The sequence below is a fragment of the Trichoderma evansii genome (assembly GCF_050947405.1).
Source record: "Trichoderma evansii strain SZMC 28006 chromosome Unknown GGI43scaffold_23, whole genome shotgun sequence".
NCBI lineage: Eukaryota > Fungi > Ascomycota > Sordariomycetes > Hypocreales > Hypocreaceae > Trichoderma > Trichoderma evansii.
Window position 1 is genome coordinate 28,303 of NW_028145183.1, and position 20,576 is coordinate 48,878.

At 47.0% G+C, this 20,576-nt stretch overlaps 5 protein-coding genes across 5 annotated transcripts; 2 read left to right on the top strand and 3 right to left on the bottom strand.

Annotated features, from left to right (window-relative positions):
- The first annotated feature begins 156 nt into the window (after window positions 1-156).
- Window positions 157-6,703, top strand: GGI43DRAFT_414330 (1,3-beta-glucan synthase). Its single transcript, XM_083207027.1, has 4 exons — window positions 157-531; window positions 598-768; window positions 826-6,102; window positions 6,161-6,703. Exons 2-4 carry the CDS (start codon window positions 614-616, stop codon window positions 6,495-6,497), a joined length of 5,769 nt encoding a protein of 1,922 aa, XP_083056982.1. The 5' UTR covers window positions 157-531; window positions 598-613; the 3' UTR covers window positions 6,498-6,703.
- Window positions 6,464-11,537, bottom strand: GGI43DRAFT_199269 (UDP-glucose:glycoprotein glucosyltransferase-domain-containing protein). The gene is made up of 4 exons (XM_083200039.1): window positions 11,313-11,537; window positions 10,904-11,257; window positions 10,028-10,853; window positions 6,464-9,967 (listed from the first exon to the last, which is right to left on the bottom strand). Exons 1-4 carry the CDS (start codon window positions 11,444-11,446, stop codon window positions 6,821-6,823), a joined length of 4,461 nt encoding a protein of 1,486 aa, XP_083056983.1. The 5' UTR covers window positions 11,447-11,537; the 3' UTR covers window positions 6,464-6,820.
- A 637-nt stretch (window positions 11,538-12,174) lies between these two features.
- Window positions 12,175-16,540, top strand: GGI43DRAFT_199291 (coatomer subunit alpha). Its single transcript, XM_083200040.1, has 6 exons — window positions 12,175-12,323; window positions 12,376-12,425; window positions 12,483-12,802; window positions 12,856-14,754; window positions 14,810-15,930; window positions 15,988-16,540. Exons 1-6 carry the CDS (start codon window positions 12,294-12,296, stop codon window positions 16,228-16,230), a joined length of 3,663 nt encoding a protein of 1,220 aa, XP_083056984.1. The 5' UTR covers window positions 12,175-12,293; the 3' UTR covers window positions 16,231-16,540.
- Window positions 16,254-17,503, bottom strand: GGI43DRAFT_199296 (proteasome regulatory particle lid subunit RPN12). The gene is made up of 2 exons (XM_083200041.1): window positions 16,863-17,503; window positions 16,254-16,796 (listed from the first exon to the last, which is right to left on the bottom strand). Exons 1-2 carry the CDS (start codon window positions 17,400-17,402, stop codon window positions 16,521-16,523), a joined length of 816 nt encoding a protein of 271 aa, XP_083056985.1. The 5' UTR covers window positions 17,403-17,503; the 3' UTR covers window positions 16,254-16,520.
- A 561-nt stretch (window positions 17,504-18,064) lies between these two features.
- Window positions 18,065-19,577, bottom strand: GGI43DRAFT_414335 (uncharacterized protein). Its single transcript, XM_083207028.1, has 2 exons — window positions 18,946-19,577; window positions 18,065-18,888 (listed from the first exon to the last, which is right to left on the bottom strand). The coding sequence occupies exons 1-2, from the start codon at window positions 19,333-19,335 to the stop codon at window positions 18,394-18,396; spliced, it is 885 nt and encodes a 294-aa protein (XP_083056986.1). The 5' UTR covers window positions 19,336-19,577; the 3' UTR covers window positions 18,065-18,393.
- Window positions 19,578-20,576: the final 999 nt, after the last annotated feature.

A 20,576-nucleotide genomic window follows, 5' to 3' on the forward strand; every position in this document is an offset into this window, starting at 1 on the left:
ATGCTCCGCTACTAGTCCAACCCAAGCTGTTTGCCATCCAGTGTGTGTCCCCCCTTTCCTAGCATCCCCACTTCTCTTTTCCAGCACTGATACACTCGATACCTCCGTACTCCGTGCAAGTGTAAAGGGGGAGGGCGCCCCCCTTAATGGCAGCTCTGTGTGCTTTCACGTGATCTCCCGTCACTTTTGTTGAAGTTTCCTGTTTCCCACCAGCTTGCTTGTCCTTGGCAGTCTTTCTTTCTGACGCTGATCTTTCTTGTCTCTTCATAGTGTCCTTACGTCTCTCGTTTTCTGTCTAGTTGTTGCTGTGATTTTTTTTTTCTATTCTCACAAGTGCTTCTCATGCACATCACGTCGTTGCTTATTGAAACAAAAGTGTCCACTCTTGAATTGCAGTCAAGCGTTTCTCCTCACTAGGTCACACTGCTAGGCCTCTGTTCGTGCGAGCTCCCGCTAGCTGTCCCATTTACATTCCATCACTCGTTTTATTCTGTTTGCAACACAACCCAATTCATGATCCCCAACATCTAGGTAAGAACCATCACTTGCATTATCCTGCAGTCGTAGCAGATCATTAATCTCAAGCTGTGTCTGCAGGTAACATTTGCTCAAGATGTCGGGGTATCCGGCCGGTCATCATGACCAGTACGACCAAAACAATCAAACCGATTCATACTACCAAGATGACCAGTACTATGATCAAAATTACGACGCCCACGGAGGGCACGGTGGCCACCAAGGACAAGGAGATGGCTACTATGATGAATCGTATGACCTTCCGAACGCGACATTTCTTATAAAAGGATAAAGCTGACTTTGAAGCAGAGGATACTACAATGCGGACCCTAATAATCCCTACCATCACGATGGTGGATATTACGAGGGCGACGACCAGTATCATGACGACTACCAGAACCATGGAGGCTATTATGACCAAAATTACAACCAAGGCCCTCGCCACGGGTCTGAAGAAGACTCTGAGACTTTCAGCGATTTTACAATGAGATCGGATATGGCTAGGGCTGCTGAGATGGACTATTATGGCCGCGGAGATGAGCGATACAACAGCTATGACGACCCTCAGGGCGGCAACAGGGGATACAGGCCTCCATCCTCCCAAGTTTCTTATGGAGGCAACAGGTCATCAGGAGCATCAACACCAAACTACGGCATGGATTATGGCAATGTTCTGCCGGCTGGACAGCGCTCGCGCGAACCGTATCCAGCTTGGACTTCTGATGCCCAAATCCCTCTCTCCAAAGAGGAGATTGAGGATATTTTCCTTGACCTCACGTCCAAGTTCGGTTTCCAGAGAGACAGCATGCGTAATATGTATGATCATTTTATGACACTGCTGGACTCTAGAGCCTCGCGAATGACGCCCAATCAAGCCCTTCTCTCACTACACGCCGATTACATTGGAGGTGATAACGCCAATTATCGCAAGTGGTATTTTGCGGCCCATCTTGATCTTGATGATTCGGTTGGATTTGCCAATCGATCCAAGGGATTGAAGCGCAAAGCCAAGAATAAGAAGAAGAAGCAGGATGACCCGGCAAACGAAGCGGAAACACTGCAGGACCTTGAGGGTGACGACAGTCTTGAGGCTGCAGAGTACCGTTGGAAGACCCGGATGAATCGCATGTCCCAGCACGACCGAGTTCGTCAGATTGCCCTTTATTTGCTCTGCTGGGGAGAGGCAAACCAAGTTCGATTTATGCCTGAATTACTCTGCTTCATCTTCAAGTGCGCGCATGATTACTTGAACTCTCCTGCATGCCAGGCACTGGTTGAGCCGGTTGATGAATTCACATTCCTCAACAATGTCATTACTCCCCTCTACCAGTATTGTCGAGACCAAGGTTACGAAATTCTTGACGGCGTTTATGTCAGACGAGAGCGAGACCACAAGAATATTATTGGTTACGATGACTGCAACCAGCTATTCTGGTACCCCGAAGGTATAGAGCGCATTGTTCTGCAAGACAAGAGCAAGTTGGTTGATGTTCCTCCTGCCGAACGTTATCTTAAATTAAAGGATGTCAATTGGAAGAAATGTTTCTTCAAGACTTACAGAGAATCACGTTCTTGGTTCCATCTTCTAACCAACTTCAATCGTATTTGGATCATCCATCTTACAATGTTCTGGTTCTATACCTCTCACAACGCTCCCACGCTGTTGGTTAAAAACTACGAGCAACAAGTCAACCAGTCTCCCTCCGCAGCTAAGCAATTCTCTATTGTTGGTTTCGGAGGTGCTATCGCCTCCCTGATTCAGGTTCTTGCAACTTTAGCGGAATGGGCCTATGTCCCAAGAAGATGGGCCGGCGCACAACATCTGACCAAAAGGCTCTTTTTCCTTCTGTTTGTTCTCGTTCTCAACGTTGCTCCTGGTGTCAAAGTTTTCATGTTTCCCGCCAAGGATGAAAATAATGCAATCGACCACGCTCTCGGAATTGTGCATTTCATCATTGCTGTCATAAGTTTCCTCTTTTTCGCAGTTATGCCTCTGGGAGGCTTGTTTGGCAGCTACTTGCTAACCAACTCTCGACGATACGTAGCCAGTCAGACATTTACAGCTGCCTGGCCCACATTGGCGTTTAATGACATGGCGGTCTCATATTTCTTATGGCTAGTGGTATTTGGAGTCAAGTTTGGAGAGTCATATGTATTTTTGGCTCTATCATTCAAGGATCCGGTTCGATATCTTTCAATTATGCATTTGGAATGCCAGGGTGATCAGCTTTTCAAAGACATTCTGTGCAAGAACCAGCCGAAAATTACTCTGGGTCTCATGATGTTCACTGACTTGATTTTCTTCTTCCTGGATACATATCTGTTCTACGTCTTGGTCAACGCACTCTTCTCTATCGCGCGATCGTTCTACATCGGTTCGTCGATCTGGACTCCCTGGAGAAACATTTTCTCTCGTCTACCGAAGCGTATTTACTCAAAGGTCTTGGCAACGACTGACATGGAAATTAAATATAAACCCAAGGTCCTGATTTCTCAGGTTTGGAATGCTATTGTTATTTCCATGTACAGAGAACATCTTCTCGCTATCGATCACGTACAGAAGCTACTGTATCATCAGGTTCCATCAGAACAAGAAGGAAAGAGAACACTGCGAGCTCCTACATTCTTTGTTTCTCAAGAAGATCATTCTTTCAAGACGGAGTTCTTTCCTAGCAACAGCGAAGCAGAGCGTCGAATTTCTTTCTTTGCCCAGTCTCTGTCTACACCCATTCCCGAGCCGCTGCCTGTGGACAACATGCCAACATTTACTGTTATGATTCCTCATTACGGAGAGAAGATCCTTCTTTCTCTGCGAGAAATTATTCGTGAAGATGAGCCATATTCTAGAGTGACGCTTTTGGAATATCTCAAGCAACTTCATCCACACGAATGGGACTGCTTCGTTAAAGACACTAAGATCTTGGCTGATGAGACCTCTCAAATGAGCGGCGAGGAGGAAAAGAATGAGAAAGACACGGTGAAAAGCAAAATCGACGACCTCCCATTCTACTGTATCGGATTCAAGTCTTCTGCTCCTGAATATACCCTTCGAACACGAATCTGGGCTTCTCTACGCTTCCAAACTCTGTACAGAACAATCTCCGGTTTCATGAACTATAGCCGAGCTATCAAGCTATTGTACAGAGTCGAAAATCCCGAAGTTGTCCAGATGTTTGGCGGTAACACTGATAAGCTTGAGCGAGAGCTTGAGCGTATGGCCCGCCGTAAATTCAGAATTTGTGTGGCCATGCAGCGTTATTCCAAGTTCAAGAAGGAAGAAATGGAGAATGCCGAATTTCTGCTTCGCGCTTACCCCGACTTGCAAATTGCCTATCTGGATGAAGAGCCACCCGTTGCTGAAGGTGAAGAACCTCGACTGTATTCTGCCCTTATTGACGGCCACTCGGAAATCATGGAAAATGGTATGCGACGCCCCAAGTTCCGTATTCAACTTTCTGGTAACCCAATTCTTGGTGATGGAAAATCCGACAACCAAAATCACTCCCTGATCTTCTACCGTGGTGAATATATCCAGCTTATCGATGCCAACCAAGACAACTACTTGGAAGAATGCCTGAAAATCCGAAGCGTGCTCGCTGAGTTTGAGGAGATGAAGACAGAAAATGTATCCCCATACACCCCTGGTGTTAAGAATAACCTTCCTGCTCCCGTCGCTATTCTTGGTGCTCGAGAGTACATTTTCTCAGAAAACATTGGTATTCTCGGTGACGTTGCTGCTGGAAAGGAACAAACATTTGGTACTCTCTTCGCCCGTACTATGGCTCAAATCGGAGGCAAGCTTCACTATGGTCATCCCGATTTCCTCAATGGTATTTTCATGACAACTCGCGGCGGTGTTTCCAAGGCTCAAAAGGGTTTGCACCTGAACGAAGATATTTTCGCTGGTATGAATGCCATGTTACGTGGTGGTCGAATCAAGCACTGTGAATATTATCAATGCGGTAAAGGTCGTGATCTTGGTTTTGGTTCTATTTTGAACTTTACCACTAAAATCGGTACTGGTATGGGTGAACAGCTTCTTTCTCGAGAGTACCATTACCTTGGAACTCAACTTCCATTGGATCGATTCCTGTCATTCTATTATGCTCACGCCGGCTTCCACGTCAACAACATGTTCATTATGCTGTCTATCCAAATGTTTATGATCTCGCTGATGAACATCGGAGCTCTGCGACACGAGACGATCAAGTGCAAGTACAACCGACAAGTGCCCATCACTGATCCTTTGTTCCCTACTGGTTGCCAAAACACGGACGCATTGATGGATTGGGTTCAACGTTGTGTTTTCTCAATTTTCTTCGTCTTCTTCTTGTCATTCGTTCCTCTTATTGTGCAGGAACTGACTGAGCGTGGTATCTGGAGAGCTCTTAGTCGATTCTTGAAACAATTCTTCTCACTTTCACCGTTCTTTGAAATTTTCGTCACTCAGATTTACGCGAACTCTGTGCAACAGAACATTTCGTTTGGCGGTGCGCGATATATCGGAACAGGTCGTGGTTTCGCCACAGCGCGCATTCCATTTGGTGTTTTGTATTCTCGATTTGCCGCACCGTCAATCTATTTCGGTGCGAGATTGTTGATGATGCTCCTATTCGCCACTGTCACCGCTTGGCAGCCTGCACTCGCATACTTCTGGATTACCTTGTTTGGATTGGTTATCTCGCCCTTCTTGTACAATCCCCATCAGTTTGCATGGACCGATTTCTTCATCGACTATCGTGACTATCTTCGCTGGCTGTCGCGTGGTAACTCGCGATCGCATGCTTCTTCGTGGATTGCGTTTTGCCGACTGTCTCGTATACGAGTTACTGGTTATAAGCGTAAGAATTTGGGCGACAAATCCGCTAAAATGTCAGGCGATGTTCCTAGAGCAGCCATTGCCAATATTTTCTTCACCGAAATATTTACGCCGCTCTTGCTCGCCGTCGTAACGGTCATCCCGTACTTGTTCATCAACGCGCAAACTGGTGTCCTAGCGGACAAGCAGCCTGTTGCCAAGGGTGCAAACCCGCCAAAGATTCAGCCTACAGCCTCTCTCGTCCGTATTCTGATTGTCGCTTTTGGTCCGGTGGCCATCAATGCTGGCGTGTTGCTGGTTATGTTTGCCATGGCATGTTTTATGGGCCCTCTCTTAAGTATGTGCTGCAAAAAGTTCGGTAGTGTCTTGGCTGCTATTGCACACGCTTTGGCCGTCATCTTCATGTTGGTTTTCTTCGAGGTACTGTTCTTGCTCGAAGGATTCAACTTTGCCCGTACAATGGCCGGTATGATTGCGGTGGTATCACTCCAGCGATTCCTGTTTAAACTGATTGTCTCGTTGACTCTGACGCGAGAGTTTAAAACCGATCAGTCTAACATTGCTTTCTGGACTGGAAAATGGTACTCTATGGGTTGGCACTCCGTCTCACAACCTGCTCGTGAATTCCTCTGCAAAATTACGGAACTTAGCATGTTTGCAGCTGATTTCATTCTCGGACACTGGCTGCTAATGTTCATGCTCCCGGTCATTCTTATTCCTCGCGTTGATACACTGCACTCAATGATGCTCTTCTGGCTTTTGCCCAGGTAAGTAACTGAAACAATGAAACCAAGCAATCACACATCGTACTAACATTCTTTGTAGTCAACAAATCCGCCCTCCGATTTATTCTCTGAAGCAGTCAAAACTCCGACGTCGTCGTGTCATCCGCTTTGCTATCCTCTATTTCGTTCTCGCTGTTGTTATGATTGCCCTGATTGTTGGACCGGTTTATGGTGGCAAGGCAGTTCCGGCCTCATTGAACAACCAACTGTCTGATATTGCAGGCTTCCGATTGCTGCAGCCAAACAACCAAAACCATGATAACACGAACGGAACCCAGCAAACTGGTACAGGCGCGTCAAACTATTCCGGCGCTGGCAGGAAAACGACGACCACAGGCGCGGGTGCTGATTTCACTGGCAAGATCAAACTATTCTGATCACATAGGTATACATTTTATTTAACTTAATGGCCCGTTCATTATGGAGCAAGTCTTTCTAGCTCTCAAATATCTATTGTTACACCTATAGTTGCTTGATCTTTAAGGGATAGGTAGTATATGCTTGCTCTTCATTCATTGAGCAATGGCCCTTTATGAATTATCATAGTATTTTTTTTTTATATCTATTCTATAACGATGCTTGCCTAAATAGACTTTGTTTTCTTAACGATATCTACCTAAAATGTCGTAAACATATTACATCGTGTGCGTAGCCTAGTGCCTGCGATGAGACGCTTGGTACATGCATGCGAATAGTCCCTTTATAACTCGTCCTTCGTGTGTGTCTCATCGTTTTCCAGTCTCCGACTTTTAGTGTTTTTGTCCTCTGTCCCGGCATCAGCTGTCTCTTCTCCACCCTCAGAAAGCCCCTCTCTGCCAGGAGTTCCCGTTGCCTCCCCTTTGTAGGTCTGGTGCAATGCTGCAATTTCTTCATCATAAGCAACCCACTCAGGAATCTGCCTTCTTGCTCGATCAAGCTTGGGCTCTTTCGTAAGCGGATTATTGCATAGGTCAATGGTGCGAGCTTCGCTAAGGCTTTCGTCACTACACCATGTCTCGCACCAAAGCCACTCTTGAGGCAAGCTATGGATGGGGATATTGAACTGCATATGATTCGGCAAGTCTTGATCCAGATTGGCCAGGCTGTTCGGGTCCGCAGAAAGAGTGTGGTACTGTTGTCGAAGACGGTCGCCGGCGGCTAGCTCTCGGAAGCGTCGCAAGTCGACAACATAGAGGGCGGAAATGTGATAAGGACGGCCACGAAGGTAGTTTGCCCAGTATCCTTGTTTCCAGAACCGGAATCCTTCCATTTCAACGCGGGAATCACACATGGGCGTAAATCCATACGGGGCTCCTTCTAGATCGAGATTCATCAGGCTGATCATGTCCGTGCGGACGACTTGATCGGCATCGACAAATATGACCTTGTCTAAAGACAGGGGGAAAAGGACATCTAAAAATAGAATCTTATAACCCCAGATTTCTCGCTGCTTCTCCTTTTGCTGCCGTAGCCAGTGAGGCCACTTATACGAGATCATTTCATATTTGAAGCCGTACTCCTTTGCCATGTGCGGTATGAATTCTTTGAAGGAGGGAGAAAGGAATTGTTCAATGAACCAGAATTTGACGGTGTGATTTGTATGGCGCATAACCGAGGCTATCATGATGTTCAACATGCGCTCGTAGAGGTGGCCACTGGCCACGGAGAAGATGTTAATCTCTGCGTGTTCTTGTTGAGAGAGCGACTTCTTAGATTTTCCGCCAAAGAGACCTTCTGCCAGCTTGATACCCTTGGAGATGATATTGTTTTCCTGGGTATCTTTTTCTTGGAGGATATCTTCTGCTTCCATGCCCTTTCGCCTTTGGAGGCGCGGATACAATGTCACGCCTTGGAAATCAATCAATGCGAGCTCAGTACCGTTATCGCCAGAGACAGGATTCCACCCCTGGGCGCCAATGCTCTCAATTTCATATATCTCGGTACTGCGGCCTTCCTTCAATCGGATAGAATAAACTCCAGGATTTGCCTTGAACTGGAAAAAGCCGATGTTCGCCATGACGATGGTATCTGTGATCAGAGGGTCTTTCTCGGTAGCGAGAATCAGCTGGGCTCCTCGTGGTGCTGATCCTTTACCCTCTCTAGAATGTCCTTCAATAAGGATGTGCTTCAACTCATATGTAGCATGGACGTCGGCCTTCACTGCGCTCAATTTTATGTTGTCGAGATCGTGAACTGAAACAAGAGGTGCTACAAGCCATGCAGGCGGAACATCAACGGCAGTTGTCAACAAAGCTTCGGAGGGTAGACCATTAAAGGTAGCCTGTAGTCCTTGAACCTCGCCTTCATCATTGAAAGTCGGTTGCGATTTCAAGACATATCGGAAGAAACGCTTGACTGGAAGCTCCTCAATTTTTTCCGGAGGGTTGATGAAAAGCTTCAAGTAAACTCCCTCCAGCTCAGACAATACTTTCAAAATAGGAGCCCATCTTTGACCTTGCTCACTAACTGGGTTTATGAGCCCGACTATGTGAACACTCGCAGTTTCCGGATCACCCTTTTCAATTGCATGTGTTGAGGGCCATTTGTCGTAAAGGCTGCTTCGGGCAGACGTTGCTGATTCAAAAATTCCTTCGGGCAGGTCGGAAATTGTAGATAGGGCAGCGATGGACGTTATTTTAGCTGCGTCTATGGGAGTGGAGAGTTTATCGCCCAAGCCAAGTTCTTCAACTGCTTTATAGACCGGGAGTATGCGCCTCGCCTGCTCAACTTCCAAAAATTGTTGAAAGTCATCAACATCGAACTCAGAGTCCTCCGAGATAGGCCCAATCATTCTGCCGTTCAACATAATCATCTGGGATCCCAAAGGCACTTTGGAGGCTCTCAAGAACCGCTCCAAAGCCTCAAAATAATCATCTTTGATTGCATCTTTAGCTGATGTTTGAATCAAATCGGTAAGTTTGCTGATGTCGTGAATATCGCCCAGTAATCCCTTGTTCGCCAGGAGTGCAGCATTTATCGAGGCAGCCCCATCAGATGACACAGGATTGTGAATGATTTCTACTCTGGCACCTGGGTTGCGGCGTTTGAACTCCAGAGCGGACAGAACTAGGTCTTTGCCACTTGCGGTTGTCAGATCAGCAATAACAGTTACTGCCGACCAATCTTCCCTTGGTGACTCTGCAACAAACTCGAGGACGGGGATGTTGCTGAATAGGTCTGCATGTTCGAGATAAACCTTGTTTATATTAAGCACAGTGAGGCTTTTCCCTTCATCGTCGGGTGTTATATAGTCATTTCTCCTGGAGACTGCCTTGCTGAGAAAAATCCCAGGGGCCCAGTCGTCATCGGTAAGCATTCCAAGATAAACTCCTTTCTGGACTACTCGAAGATCTTCGCCGATTTGCATTCCCAGCTCCTGAATCCAATTCTCATCGCGAAGAATTGAGAGGCCATTGAAAAACACTGGTCGAATCGGTGTGTCCACCTTTAGTCGCTTGATCCATTTCTGAGCGAACCCGAGCTGTTGCTCATAGGTATCTGCCTCAAGAACTTCGGCAAGGTTCATTTTGTCTGAGTCCACAAGAGGTGCATGGTCCTTGATTATTCCTGCAAAGAGTTCTTCGTTGGTCAATTTAGGGGCTTCTTCGAGCTGCCCCAGATAAGTAAAAAGGCCACTGATACCATAATTCTCGAATAGGTGGTAGACTATCTTGGCTTTAATAATCGCCTCAGGAGCTGAAATTAGAGGAACAAGGCCAAATCTGATAGAGATGCCCCGAGATATAAAGGAAATCAATTGCATAATGTATGAAACATCTTCTGGGTTCGAGAAATCGACAGGTGCAATGAGAGTAAAGATATTTTTCCCAATGGGTGGCAGCTGTCCAGGATATGACGGTTGCAGCAGCTGAAGATGTTAGCACTGAGCTCTCCTGAGCAGCTTTTTTCCCATTTTGTTATGGCTTACCGATGTTAAACTCTTTGGGTACTCATCATACATGTCGTCGCTTTCGATATTGTTTAACCAAATGATAACTCGCCCATCTTCAAGTCGATCAGTCCAATCGTATCTCAGTGCCTCAGCGCCCCCCTTCGCAGTGGAAACATCTTGATGGCCGAGAATAGATACTGCTTGCTTTCCGTTCAGTCCAAGAGCACGAAAGCCATCGATCAGTTTTCGTTCTTGGCGCAGCCTCTCAATAAGCGCGAATGGCTCAATCTGACGCTCAATCAACTGAACACCATTTAGCAATAGCAGATTTAAACCATCTGGCACTCCTTGCAAGCTATTAAGTTTAAATTCCTTTTCGAATCGTTTAGAAACATTGTGGGCAACAATCGAAGTTAGAAACTTGGGTAGATCCTGGGTCAACTTTATCAGCGTCTCTAACGGGTCATCACTTTGCAATATAAAGGATGTTGCCTTCAATCCAAGCGATAAGAGATCTGATGCTGCCAAAGGCTTGATGTCGGCCACGTCTTCATTGCCATCGAGACCGGCACCAGCGCCAATATTCTCATGATGAGGTTCTTCGTCTTGCAGTCGATCATCGATGACGATATAGTCCGTCCTCTTCAATGCTAGCTCAACACCATACCCACTCATTGGCAGAGTTGCTGCGGGCGTTGTTTCAATACGGCGATATCTAATTCGATAACTCAGAGAGCTTTCTACTGCGGCCTTTGTAAGAGCTTTATGGAATGCTCCAAACGAGTTCGAAGTTGGATCAGCATAGAGGATGGCCTCCCTACCCCCACCAAACACTCGATCGAATGGCAAATGCTTGGTTTGCCTATACACGACATCAGAATTTGCGAGGCATTCAAAGCGATACATACATACAAGGAGAGTAGACCATCTCTCTTTACTTCGTCCAGTTCGGGTGTGCAATACTGCTTCCCATCTAATAGCACCCAATTGAGGCAATCTGATTCAGCTGGCACATCAACGGTAGGAGAAACAGCCGTGGCATAGTATTGGTAATGAGCTTCTACTCGAGGCGCTGCAGATCGCAAAGACAATGCCAGTTTGAATGTAGACAAACCCTCGGCACTAGACAGGCAGCCATCTTCTTGCAAGACACCGAGGAATTTCTCATATAAAGCAGCGTCTGTTGATGCAGAGGCAAAATATCCAGTAGCAATTCGGTCCAAGAGCGGAAAATAGGATGATGAATTTTCTGCTGCTGCGGTTTCTCTGCCAGTGTTGTTTAGTATTTGTCTTACGGAGGAAGGGCATTGGATGTAAGTACAAGAGTTCGAGCAAGTATGGGCCAGCAGGGAAAGCCGCATTCATGCCCACATTCACAGAGGGAGCGCTATGGGCCTGCAGAGCAAGCATAGATCCGACTATTAAGTTCCATGGTCGCCAACGATGTCGTGTCATGATAGGTGAGGATACGCAGAGTATATATGGAGGCGCTGAATGCCAAATTAAGTCCCTCACGTTAGAGTGTCAAGCACCATTGACTGATGATGCACGCGAACAGCTTGGGACTGCAGAATAACTACGTTTGGATGAGAAATTTCCTCGAAGGTGCGATATAAGAAAGTCGGTGGTCTAATCTTCTATTGAGAGCTGTCCAAAACCGTACAGCTAAACGTAAATGGCCATACACCCAACGTTAGCAAATCAGCGCCACGTCTGGCTGCCGCCACATATATCAAAGCAGCTCCCCCACTATCACCATTAAAGGGGGCAGCGGGGGGAGCTCTATGGAATATGCATCAATGCAATGATACGGCTTTACCAAGTAAATCAGTACATATCTCACGTATTTAGTAACACATCATGGATTATGAAAACTATAAATCAGTGTATACTTGGGACTTTTCTTCTGGTAGTTTATTTATTATTTATCCCAATTTTCTAGCATTTATTTTCCTCTCAAACAAGCACTTATGTATTAAAAGGATCGTGGATTATACCCAGTATAAGAGGGGTGAGGCGCCTAAGGCGGTGAGAACGTCACGTCCAATGATATTGCGGGGCTGAGATTGGCTCGGTACCCACAATTGGAGATGGACACGATACTCAATTGGAAGCTGTTGTCAATACGACACACGTTCTATCTCGCTCCTTTTTACGCTGATTCCCTGGCCAGGCCTGAGCAGCTACCGTGGCCAGCAAAGTTCTATTGAGCCGCTCATCTACACCCCTCTGGCGCATCTATATTCATCTAATCGCTCTTTTCCCTTGATGTGCGAGGCTCCGACCTCACCTCCCCGCCACAATGCAGTCTTCCCCAGGAATGTTGACGAAGGTATGCTCTCCACGGATTGCCCAGTCCCGCACGTCGACTAATGGCCCTCCAGTTTGAATCGAAATCATCAAGAGCCAAGGGAATCGCGTTCCACCCGAAAAGGTAGCTGCGCCTCTCATATCAAGTGGTAGATTTTGGAAAACTGATTTGGTGTATTAGGCCATGGATCCTCGTAGCCCTTCACTCTTCCACAATCCAGCTCTGGGATTATCGGATGGGCACATTGATAGATCGATTTGAGGAGCACGATGGCCCAGTCCGTGGTGTCGACTTTCACAAAACACAGCCACTCTTCGTATCGGGCGGCGATGATTACAAGATTAAAGTCTGGTCGTACCAGACTCGACGATGCCTCTTTACGCTGAACGGCCATCTTGATTACGTCCGAACCGTTTTCTTCCATCATGAGCTGCCTTGGATTCTCTCTGCCTCTGATGATCAAACAATTCGAATCTGGAACTGGCAAAATCGAAGCTTGAGTACGGCACTTACTTTTCTGAGCTCTGCCACAATGATGCTAATTGCCCTTTAGTTTGTACCATGACCGGGCATAACCACTATGCCATGTGCGCCCAATTCCACCCCAAGGAAGATCTCGTCGTTTCCGCCTCCCTTGATCAATCAGTCCGAGTTTGGGATATTTCGGGACTTCGAAAGAAGCACTCAGCGCCGACTTCGATGAGCTACGAAGATCAGATGGCACGAGCCAACCAAAACCAAACCGACATGTTTGGAAACACAGATGCCGTTGTCAAGTTTGTCTTGGAAGGCCATGATCGTGGTGTCAACTGGGTGTCTTTCCATCCTACTATGCCTCTGATTGTTTCAGCGGGCGATGATCGCCTGGTGAAGCTCTGGCGCATGAGCGAGACTAAGGCTTGGGAGGTTGACACTTGCCGCGGCCATTTCCAGAATGCCTCAGGTTGTCTGTTCCACCCACACCAGGATCTCATTTTGTCGGCGGGAGAAGACAAGACCATTCGAGTTTGGGATCTCAATAAGAGGACCGCCGTGCAGTCTTTTAAGAGAGAAAACGACCGCTTTTGGGTTATCGCAGCTCATCCTGAAATCAATTTGTTCGCAGCTGGCCATGATAATGGTGTCATGGTTTTCAAGCTGGAACGCGAGCGTCCTGCCTCAGCTGTCCACCAAAATACTCTCTTCTATATTACCAAGGAGAAGCATGTCAGGTCATACGATTTCCAGAAGGATGTGGAAAGCCCAACTTTGCTGTCTCTGAAGAAACTGGGCAGCCCCTGGGTTTCACCACGCACGTTGTCGTACAACCCTGCTGAGAGGTCCATTCTTGTCACCACTCCTGCTGATGGTGGCTCTTATGAACTTCTGAGCTTGCCTAGAGATGGATCTGGAGTAATCGAACCGACAGAATCTAAGCGAGGATCGGGCAACTCTGCTATTTTTGTTGCCAGAAATCGCTTCGCCGTGTTGAACACTGCCAACCAAACAATCGATATCAAGGATCTGTCAAACAATTCAGCTCGTTCGTTCAAGCCTCCAGCGGGAACCACCGATATTTACTTTGGAGGAACTGGCAACCTCCTTATTATTACGCCGACGACCGTCTATCTTTACGACATTCAGCAGAAAAAGAATACCGCTGAGCTTGCCATCACTGGCGTCAAATACATTGTGTGGTCAAATGATGGTCTATACGCCGCCCTACTGAGCAAACACAATGTCACCATTGTAACAAAGACTCTGGAGCAAATTAGTACGCTGCATGAGACCATTCGCATCAAGAGCGCCACTTGGGATGATGCGGGTATTCTCTTATATTCAACTCTGAACCATGTCAAATATGCCTTGCTCAACGGCGACAATGGTATTGTTCGTACCCTCGACCAAACGGTTTACTTAGTACGCGTTAAGGGACGGAATGTCTACTGCTTAGATCGAGCAGCCAAGCCTCGAATTCTGCGCATTGACCCAACAGAGTATCGTTTCAAAATGGCACTGGTCAAGCGGAACTATGAAGAAATGCTTCACATCATCCGCACTTCCAGTCTTGTGGGCCAGTCTATTATTTCGTATCTGCAGAAGAAAGGCTATCCCGAGATTGCGCTGCAGTTTGTTCAGGATCCAACAACTCGATTTGACCTGGCAATTGAATGCGGCAACCTGGATGTTGCTGTAGAGATGGCCAAGGAGCTAGATAAGCCAAAGTTCTGGACTCGACTGGGCACTGAAGCACTTGCCCATGGCAACCACCAGATTGTGGAGATGTGCTACCAGAAGTTGAAGCAGTTTGACAAACTATCATTCCTCTATTTGGCGACTGGTGACCATTCGAAGCTTGCGCGAATGGCCAAAATTGCGGAGCATCGTGGAGATTTCACCTCTCGATTTCAAAATGCCGTCTATCTTGGAGATGTCGAAGACCGCATTCAGATGCTGAAAGAGATTGATCTGTGTAAGTAATATGGTTAACCTCCCCCTCCTCTGCCATAGCGCTAACTGTAACATAGATCCCCTTGCGTATGCAACTGCCAAATCCCATGGACTAGAAGAAGAGTGCGAGGCTATTCTTGAGGCTTCTGGTCTCACTGAAGATCAGCTAACTCTGCCTACAATGGGCAAGCCGTTGGCACCACCAAAGCCAGTCGTATCTACATTCAAGGGCAACTGGCCCAACAAGGCCAGCTCTCAGTCTTACTTTGAGAGTGCTCTTCTGGGCCAGGTAGAAGGCTTGTCTCTCGAGGACGAATCAAACGCCGCCAATGGAATAGAAGTTGAGAATGCTACAAAGGAGGAAGCAGCAGATAAACTCATTGCTCTGGCTGGCGAAGACGACGATGATGCGGCAGGCTGGGATATGGGCGATGACGATGTGCCTGAAATTGACAATGACTTTGTGAACGTCGATAGTGCAGAGGCAGGCGGTGCTGGAAGCTGCGAGGCTGATGTCTGGGCACGAAATTCACCTCTGGCAGTTGACCATGTTGCTGGAGGCTCATTTGAAACGGCTATGCAGCTTCTAAACCGACAGGTTGGCGCAGTCCAGTTTGCCCCTCTAAAGCCTCGATTCTTGGAAGTCTATCAATCTTCCAAGACCTTCCTCCCGGCGTTGGCTAACTTGCCCACCCTTCTTAATTATGTCCGCCGCACCGTTGATGAAACAGATCTTCGAAAAGTTCTGCCCATTATCCCACGCGATCTAGAACATTTGGCCTCCAATGATTTACAAAAGGGCTACGATTCTATGAAAGCTAACAAGCTGGAAGATGGCGCTAGCATCTTCAAGGGAATTCTACACGCAATCCTGGTCAATGCAGTTTCTAGCGAGAGCGAAGTGGCAGAGGCTAAGAAGCTGATTGTTTCAGCAAGGGAGTACAGCATTGCCATGGACATCGAGCTTGCGAGGAGAAACCTTGGCTCAGTCGATGAGATCGCCCAAGACCCCGCTAAGGTCAAGAGGAGTCTAGAGTTATCTGCCTACTTCACTATTCCCAAGATTGAGGTGCCTCACAGACAAATTGCGTTGCTGAGCGCTATCAAGGTGGCGATAAAGAGCAAAAATTACAACTCTGCTTTGGGCTTCGCAAACCGCATTATTGCCAACGGAGGTTCTAGCAAAATCGTCGAAAACGTAAGTTATCAACTTCCCCCCTTTACCATTTCTGATTATATACTTATCCCAATATAGGCCAAGAAGACAAAGGCTCAGTGCGAACGCAATCCCAACGACACCATTGAGATTGAATTCGACCAGTTTGCAGAATTTGAGATTTGTGCTGCCAGCCACACTCCGATCTATAGCGGAGCTCCGTTCGAAGAGTGTGCATTTGATGGATCAAAGTACCACTCCAGCTACAAGGGATCGGTCTGTAAGGTGTGCGAAGTTTGCGAGATTGGCAAACACGGTAGCGGTTTGAGGCTGTTTTCATAGATACTTAATTTGGACTTAGAACTTGTACAAGGGGGGTTAAAAGGACGTAGCAATATCCTAGTCATGGAATTTAACTAAATATTGAACAAATGAGCTGGTTACTAGATCTCATTGATGCCCGAGAGCGGTGAAATGATTGAATTAAGAAGAAATACATTTATGGATCATAAAACGCTCCCTATCATTAGTGCTTTAGATTCTATGATACCAGGCCTGTCACAGCATATGCTGATACACATTGTGAGGTATCCCGTGTGATGTAGCATGAACCGTGTCTAATTCGATAATCTTTACACAATAGTTTCTAGCTCGCGAGCATAGCCCAAGGTATTTTCCATGATCATTTGGCTCATGTCTTTGGCATTAGCCCCGTCTTCCCCGTCAGCGGCAGTACTGGGGAAGTATATGTGGCCCTCCTTGACAATCCATCCACGGTGCTTGGCAAACTGAATAACCTCTCCTTCTGAGTTGAGGAATAACAAGGACTTGGTGGAGCTTATGGGAAGGCTAGGATAGGCTCGCTCGCTGCTGCTGGCGATTTCAGAGCGTATTTGGTTCTTGAGAATCTGTTCAATTCTCCTGGTTAGTAAGATGTCGAAAAGGAAACACTAAGTAGTCATTCATGGGCGTACCTCTGAGAAAACACTGTACTCATCACAGGGCACTTCGCTGCTTTTCATTGCCTTCCACACACGATCATAGCTTCCCTCCATTAGCCATCTCTCTAGGCGAACAGGATATCCCAGGTAACGATCGCCTTCGACGTCGGTTCCGCCACCATCTCGATTTGCCAGACTTTCCAGCTCTGAGTGAAACTCGGCATAGCGGCCTTGGGTGAGGAGTAGCAGCAAGCTTAATCCTGTAACCTTGTTGCGTTCGGAGAGATTAGGAGGCAGAGTAGCCGATGGCAGCTCGTAAAAGGGCTGGAGCTGCTGGACGTAGCGCGTGAAGGCATCTGGGTTCTTGGCGCGAATGGAGAAGAGGGCACCTTGCTCGTATGTCTCCCGGGCAAGGGCGAGGAGGTTCGAGGGCGCTGAGGGATTCGGAGTGAGGGCGTTGACGCTGAGGAGGAGAAGCTTGGCCTTGGAGAGGAGGGCGCTGGCCTCAGGATAGCTCATCTGAGGGGACTGCTTTAGCTGGGCAAGAATCGGGGAGAGGCTCCGTTCAGCCATGGTTGCGGCGAAGTTGCGATCTTGAGGATGAAGTCGGGGTGGCGATTGGAAATGAAAAGGCGAAGTACGGTAGAGGTAATGCCGTCGAGTTAGCGATTGATAGGTCAAGTCAATGTAGCCGTAGGGGGGGCTGCAGGACTCGGACGTTGATTATGTGTCGGTTTGTTGGTTTAAAGCGTATTCTAGGCTGAACGATGACGAAGAGGTGTTAGATGGGTACCTCTAGGTGATGGTGGGTAGTGCGTGCGAATCCTGACTAAGACAGCTAATCCGAAAGTCCTTCTAGGGTGCCAATATTGATGTCACTTACTCTTAGCATCTATTAATTACAAGCAAAATATGAATAAAACTATGGCTCGATATTCGAAGTTAGCATTTGATATGCTTGGCGTACATTTGTGTTGCCAGTATGAGTTACTGGATATAACCGCTGTGTGCAGTAGCATTGGTTGGGCAGATTGCCAGGCCGTGGGTACAAACGCACTTGGAGCTTTGTAGCAGCTAATGTATTACCAGGTGCTCATTTGCTACTAGTAGGTACTAATCCAACAGCTGCCACAGCTGCGGCCCCGACGCCTGGAGCTGGTATACTAACACTGCCGAGACGCTTAACGATGTAGGATAAATCAGCAAACTTATAAAACCAATGGCTATAGATAAAATCCGCAGTATAAAGAAAATGAATTAGTATATAGTTTTACAGCAACTCTTTTCAGCTGAGAATTAACGGCGGGCGTCGAAATATTCTTAGATAATAGTAATATGTTACATCCCAGATTTGGCATTAGGTGCTGCAGAGAGCTACTTGCAGAGCACAAATGTGTTATGGCTTGCCCTTCAGCTCACAACCGCTGGCGAGAGTGTAGTCCCTCTTGTCAACTCGTTTCCTCCTAAAAGTGCTGAGAAGGAGTGAATGATTAAATCTATGGCATCGCTAAGCTACTGACATAAAGTCCATAAAATGGATCCTTTCCATACATTTCCTCGCGGCCTAGGGAAAGTCGTCTCTATATTGGTACGACGTTACTCGTCCAGCATCAGATTCTATTTCTCGTCTCCTTGCCTTCTCCAAGTCTGCTGCCCACATAGCTGAGCCTGCTGCCGTAGTCAGGAGAAAGAAGAAAGACAGCACTGGAATGAGCTCAAAGATCATGGCTATTGTTCCAAAGAAAACATAATCCCATTCGAGTCTTTTGATCTCATCTTTTTGCGCTGCCTTCGATAACCCTCGGAGCTGGAACCAGCGATGATGCGATAGTTTACCAAGCCGAGTCCCAGTGATGATGATAAAGACAAAAGTTCCAACGTAAGGAATGAGATTGAGGGGAAGGAAGAATATAAGCTCTACTATTTGAATTGTACTCCAAGGATTGAAGCATGCTGGACTTGTCGGCTTTCCCAGCATTTTGACAGAATTAGGCGCATCTTCAAACAGGATGCGATGAGGAGCTATTAGATCCTTCAATGAGAGGTCGATAAGCGTAGCCTAAGAAAGATATTAGTCGGTGAATGAATAACTGCACTCCCCGTCTCTGAGGCTTACGTCGAAGACATCCACCCGGCATTCATCGACAAAGAACCCCTCGAATAAGCCCTGCACTATCACCAAACCTTCGCCCAACACGAGCACAACAGCGTTAAACCAGGCGCCCCAGCCATGGAAGATGGCCAGGAATAAGAATTGCGGAAGGAAAGCGAAGGAGAATAGTACGAAGTATACGAAGAACGATATTAAAGACAGAGGCACCAGCCGTCCAAGAAAGAGAGGCCAGAACTCTCTCCTTCGCGAAAAGTACCAGATACCACGAATGGGATAGCTAAACGCGACGGCTGCGCGCTTGAGATAGATAAATTCTCGACTGCTACGGCATCTTGAAAGGAATTGTTCTCTGAAAGGTGGCAGCGCGTTGCTAGGTAGGCCGTGAGCAGACATGATTTTTTTTCACCGCATAGCGTAGTGAAGACAAATGAGATCGGGACAGTGACGGTGTCCACGACGCCCAGATGATGTTGACGTTGACGTTGCACAGAATAGTAATAGTAGCTGACGTATTGGAGCATGTGCCCATCCGTCAAGCTTCCCGCCATTTAGTCCCAGGCTTTTCCTTATGAGGTGCGACATACTAAAATCCCTTGCCTAAGTGTTTAGGCCAATCAAAACTACGCCACAGATACTTCAACAGCTTCATTTGACCTGGTGCTAAATTGTCAAAATAATTTGGTGCACCTTACAGATAGCATGGGTAGATATATGTACTGTTTCACACGGCACATTAAAAATCGGTCTACACTCTTTGAAGGATTTAATCGTGATTAGCCTGCAAAGATTTATCCATATGGGCATCTCTAGCATAGGCGCATTGCAGCTGTTTCTACCTTACATCAAACGCTTGGATTACTACGGCCATCTATCTTCGCAGCCCTTTCTACGCAAACCTGCATTTTGGGAATAATGCATCTAGCTAAAGAAATGCGCCTAAGTACGACTGCATGCGCGAGTGCGAATACGAAAGGAATTGCGAGGGCGGTGACTTAGTTACGGAGACGTTTAGCGAAATACCAGTGTTCTTTCCGTACACATTTCCCATTCTCTGACCGCAAATGAAGCCATTACGTCAACGTTTCGGTTATGTGACTGCTCTTGCCTTCTTTTGAGGCTCGATAAGAGCTCCTTTGTGGCAGGATCGATTCCTCAGAGATGAAGATACGTCAACGTGGTGCCGTCTCAGCCGATAAAAAGGTCGCGCCTTCCTCACTTACACCGACGCTCTTATGACCGCCTCAGAAAAGATGGACGCTCCTTCCTTTATGCCCTCGGGCAATTCAGCACTCAGCACTTTTCTTCTAGCTGCAAGACATTTTTCATCCTCTCTCCCTCTCCCTCCTCTTTTCCTCTTCTACCCATCCTCGTTTTCTCTCGTTTCAATTCTTGTCTTTCCAGTCAGTCATTCATTGTTTCTCACTCATTTGCATCCATCTCTGTTGCATCCGCCTCTCTCATTAATCTTCGGATTGTTCGCATTACGCCAATTTTGCGAATCTTGACTTCACCCACAATGCGGGTCTTTGCGTCTTTGGCAGTCTTGATAGCCGGCGCCGTTGTGCAGCACGCAAGTGCTCAGACGGATTACGGGTATGTATTGATTTTCCTCCTCGTTGCTCACTATCTCTAAT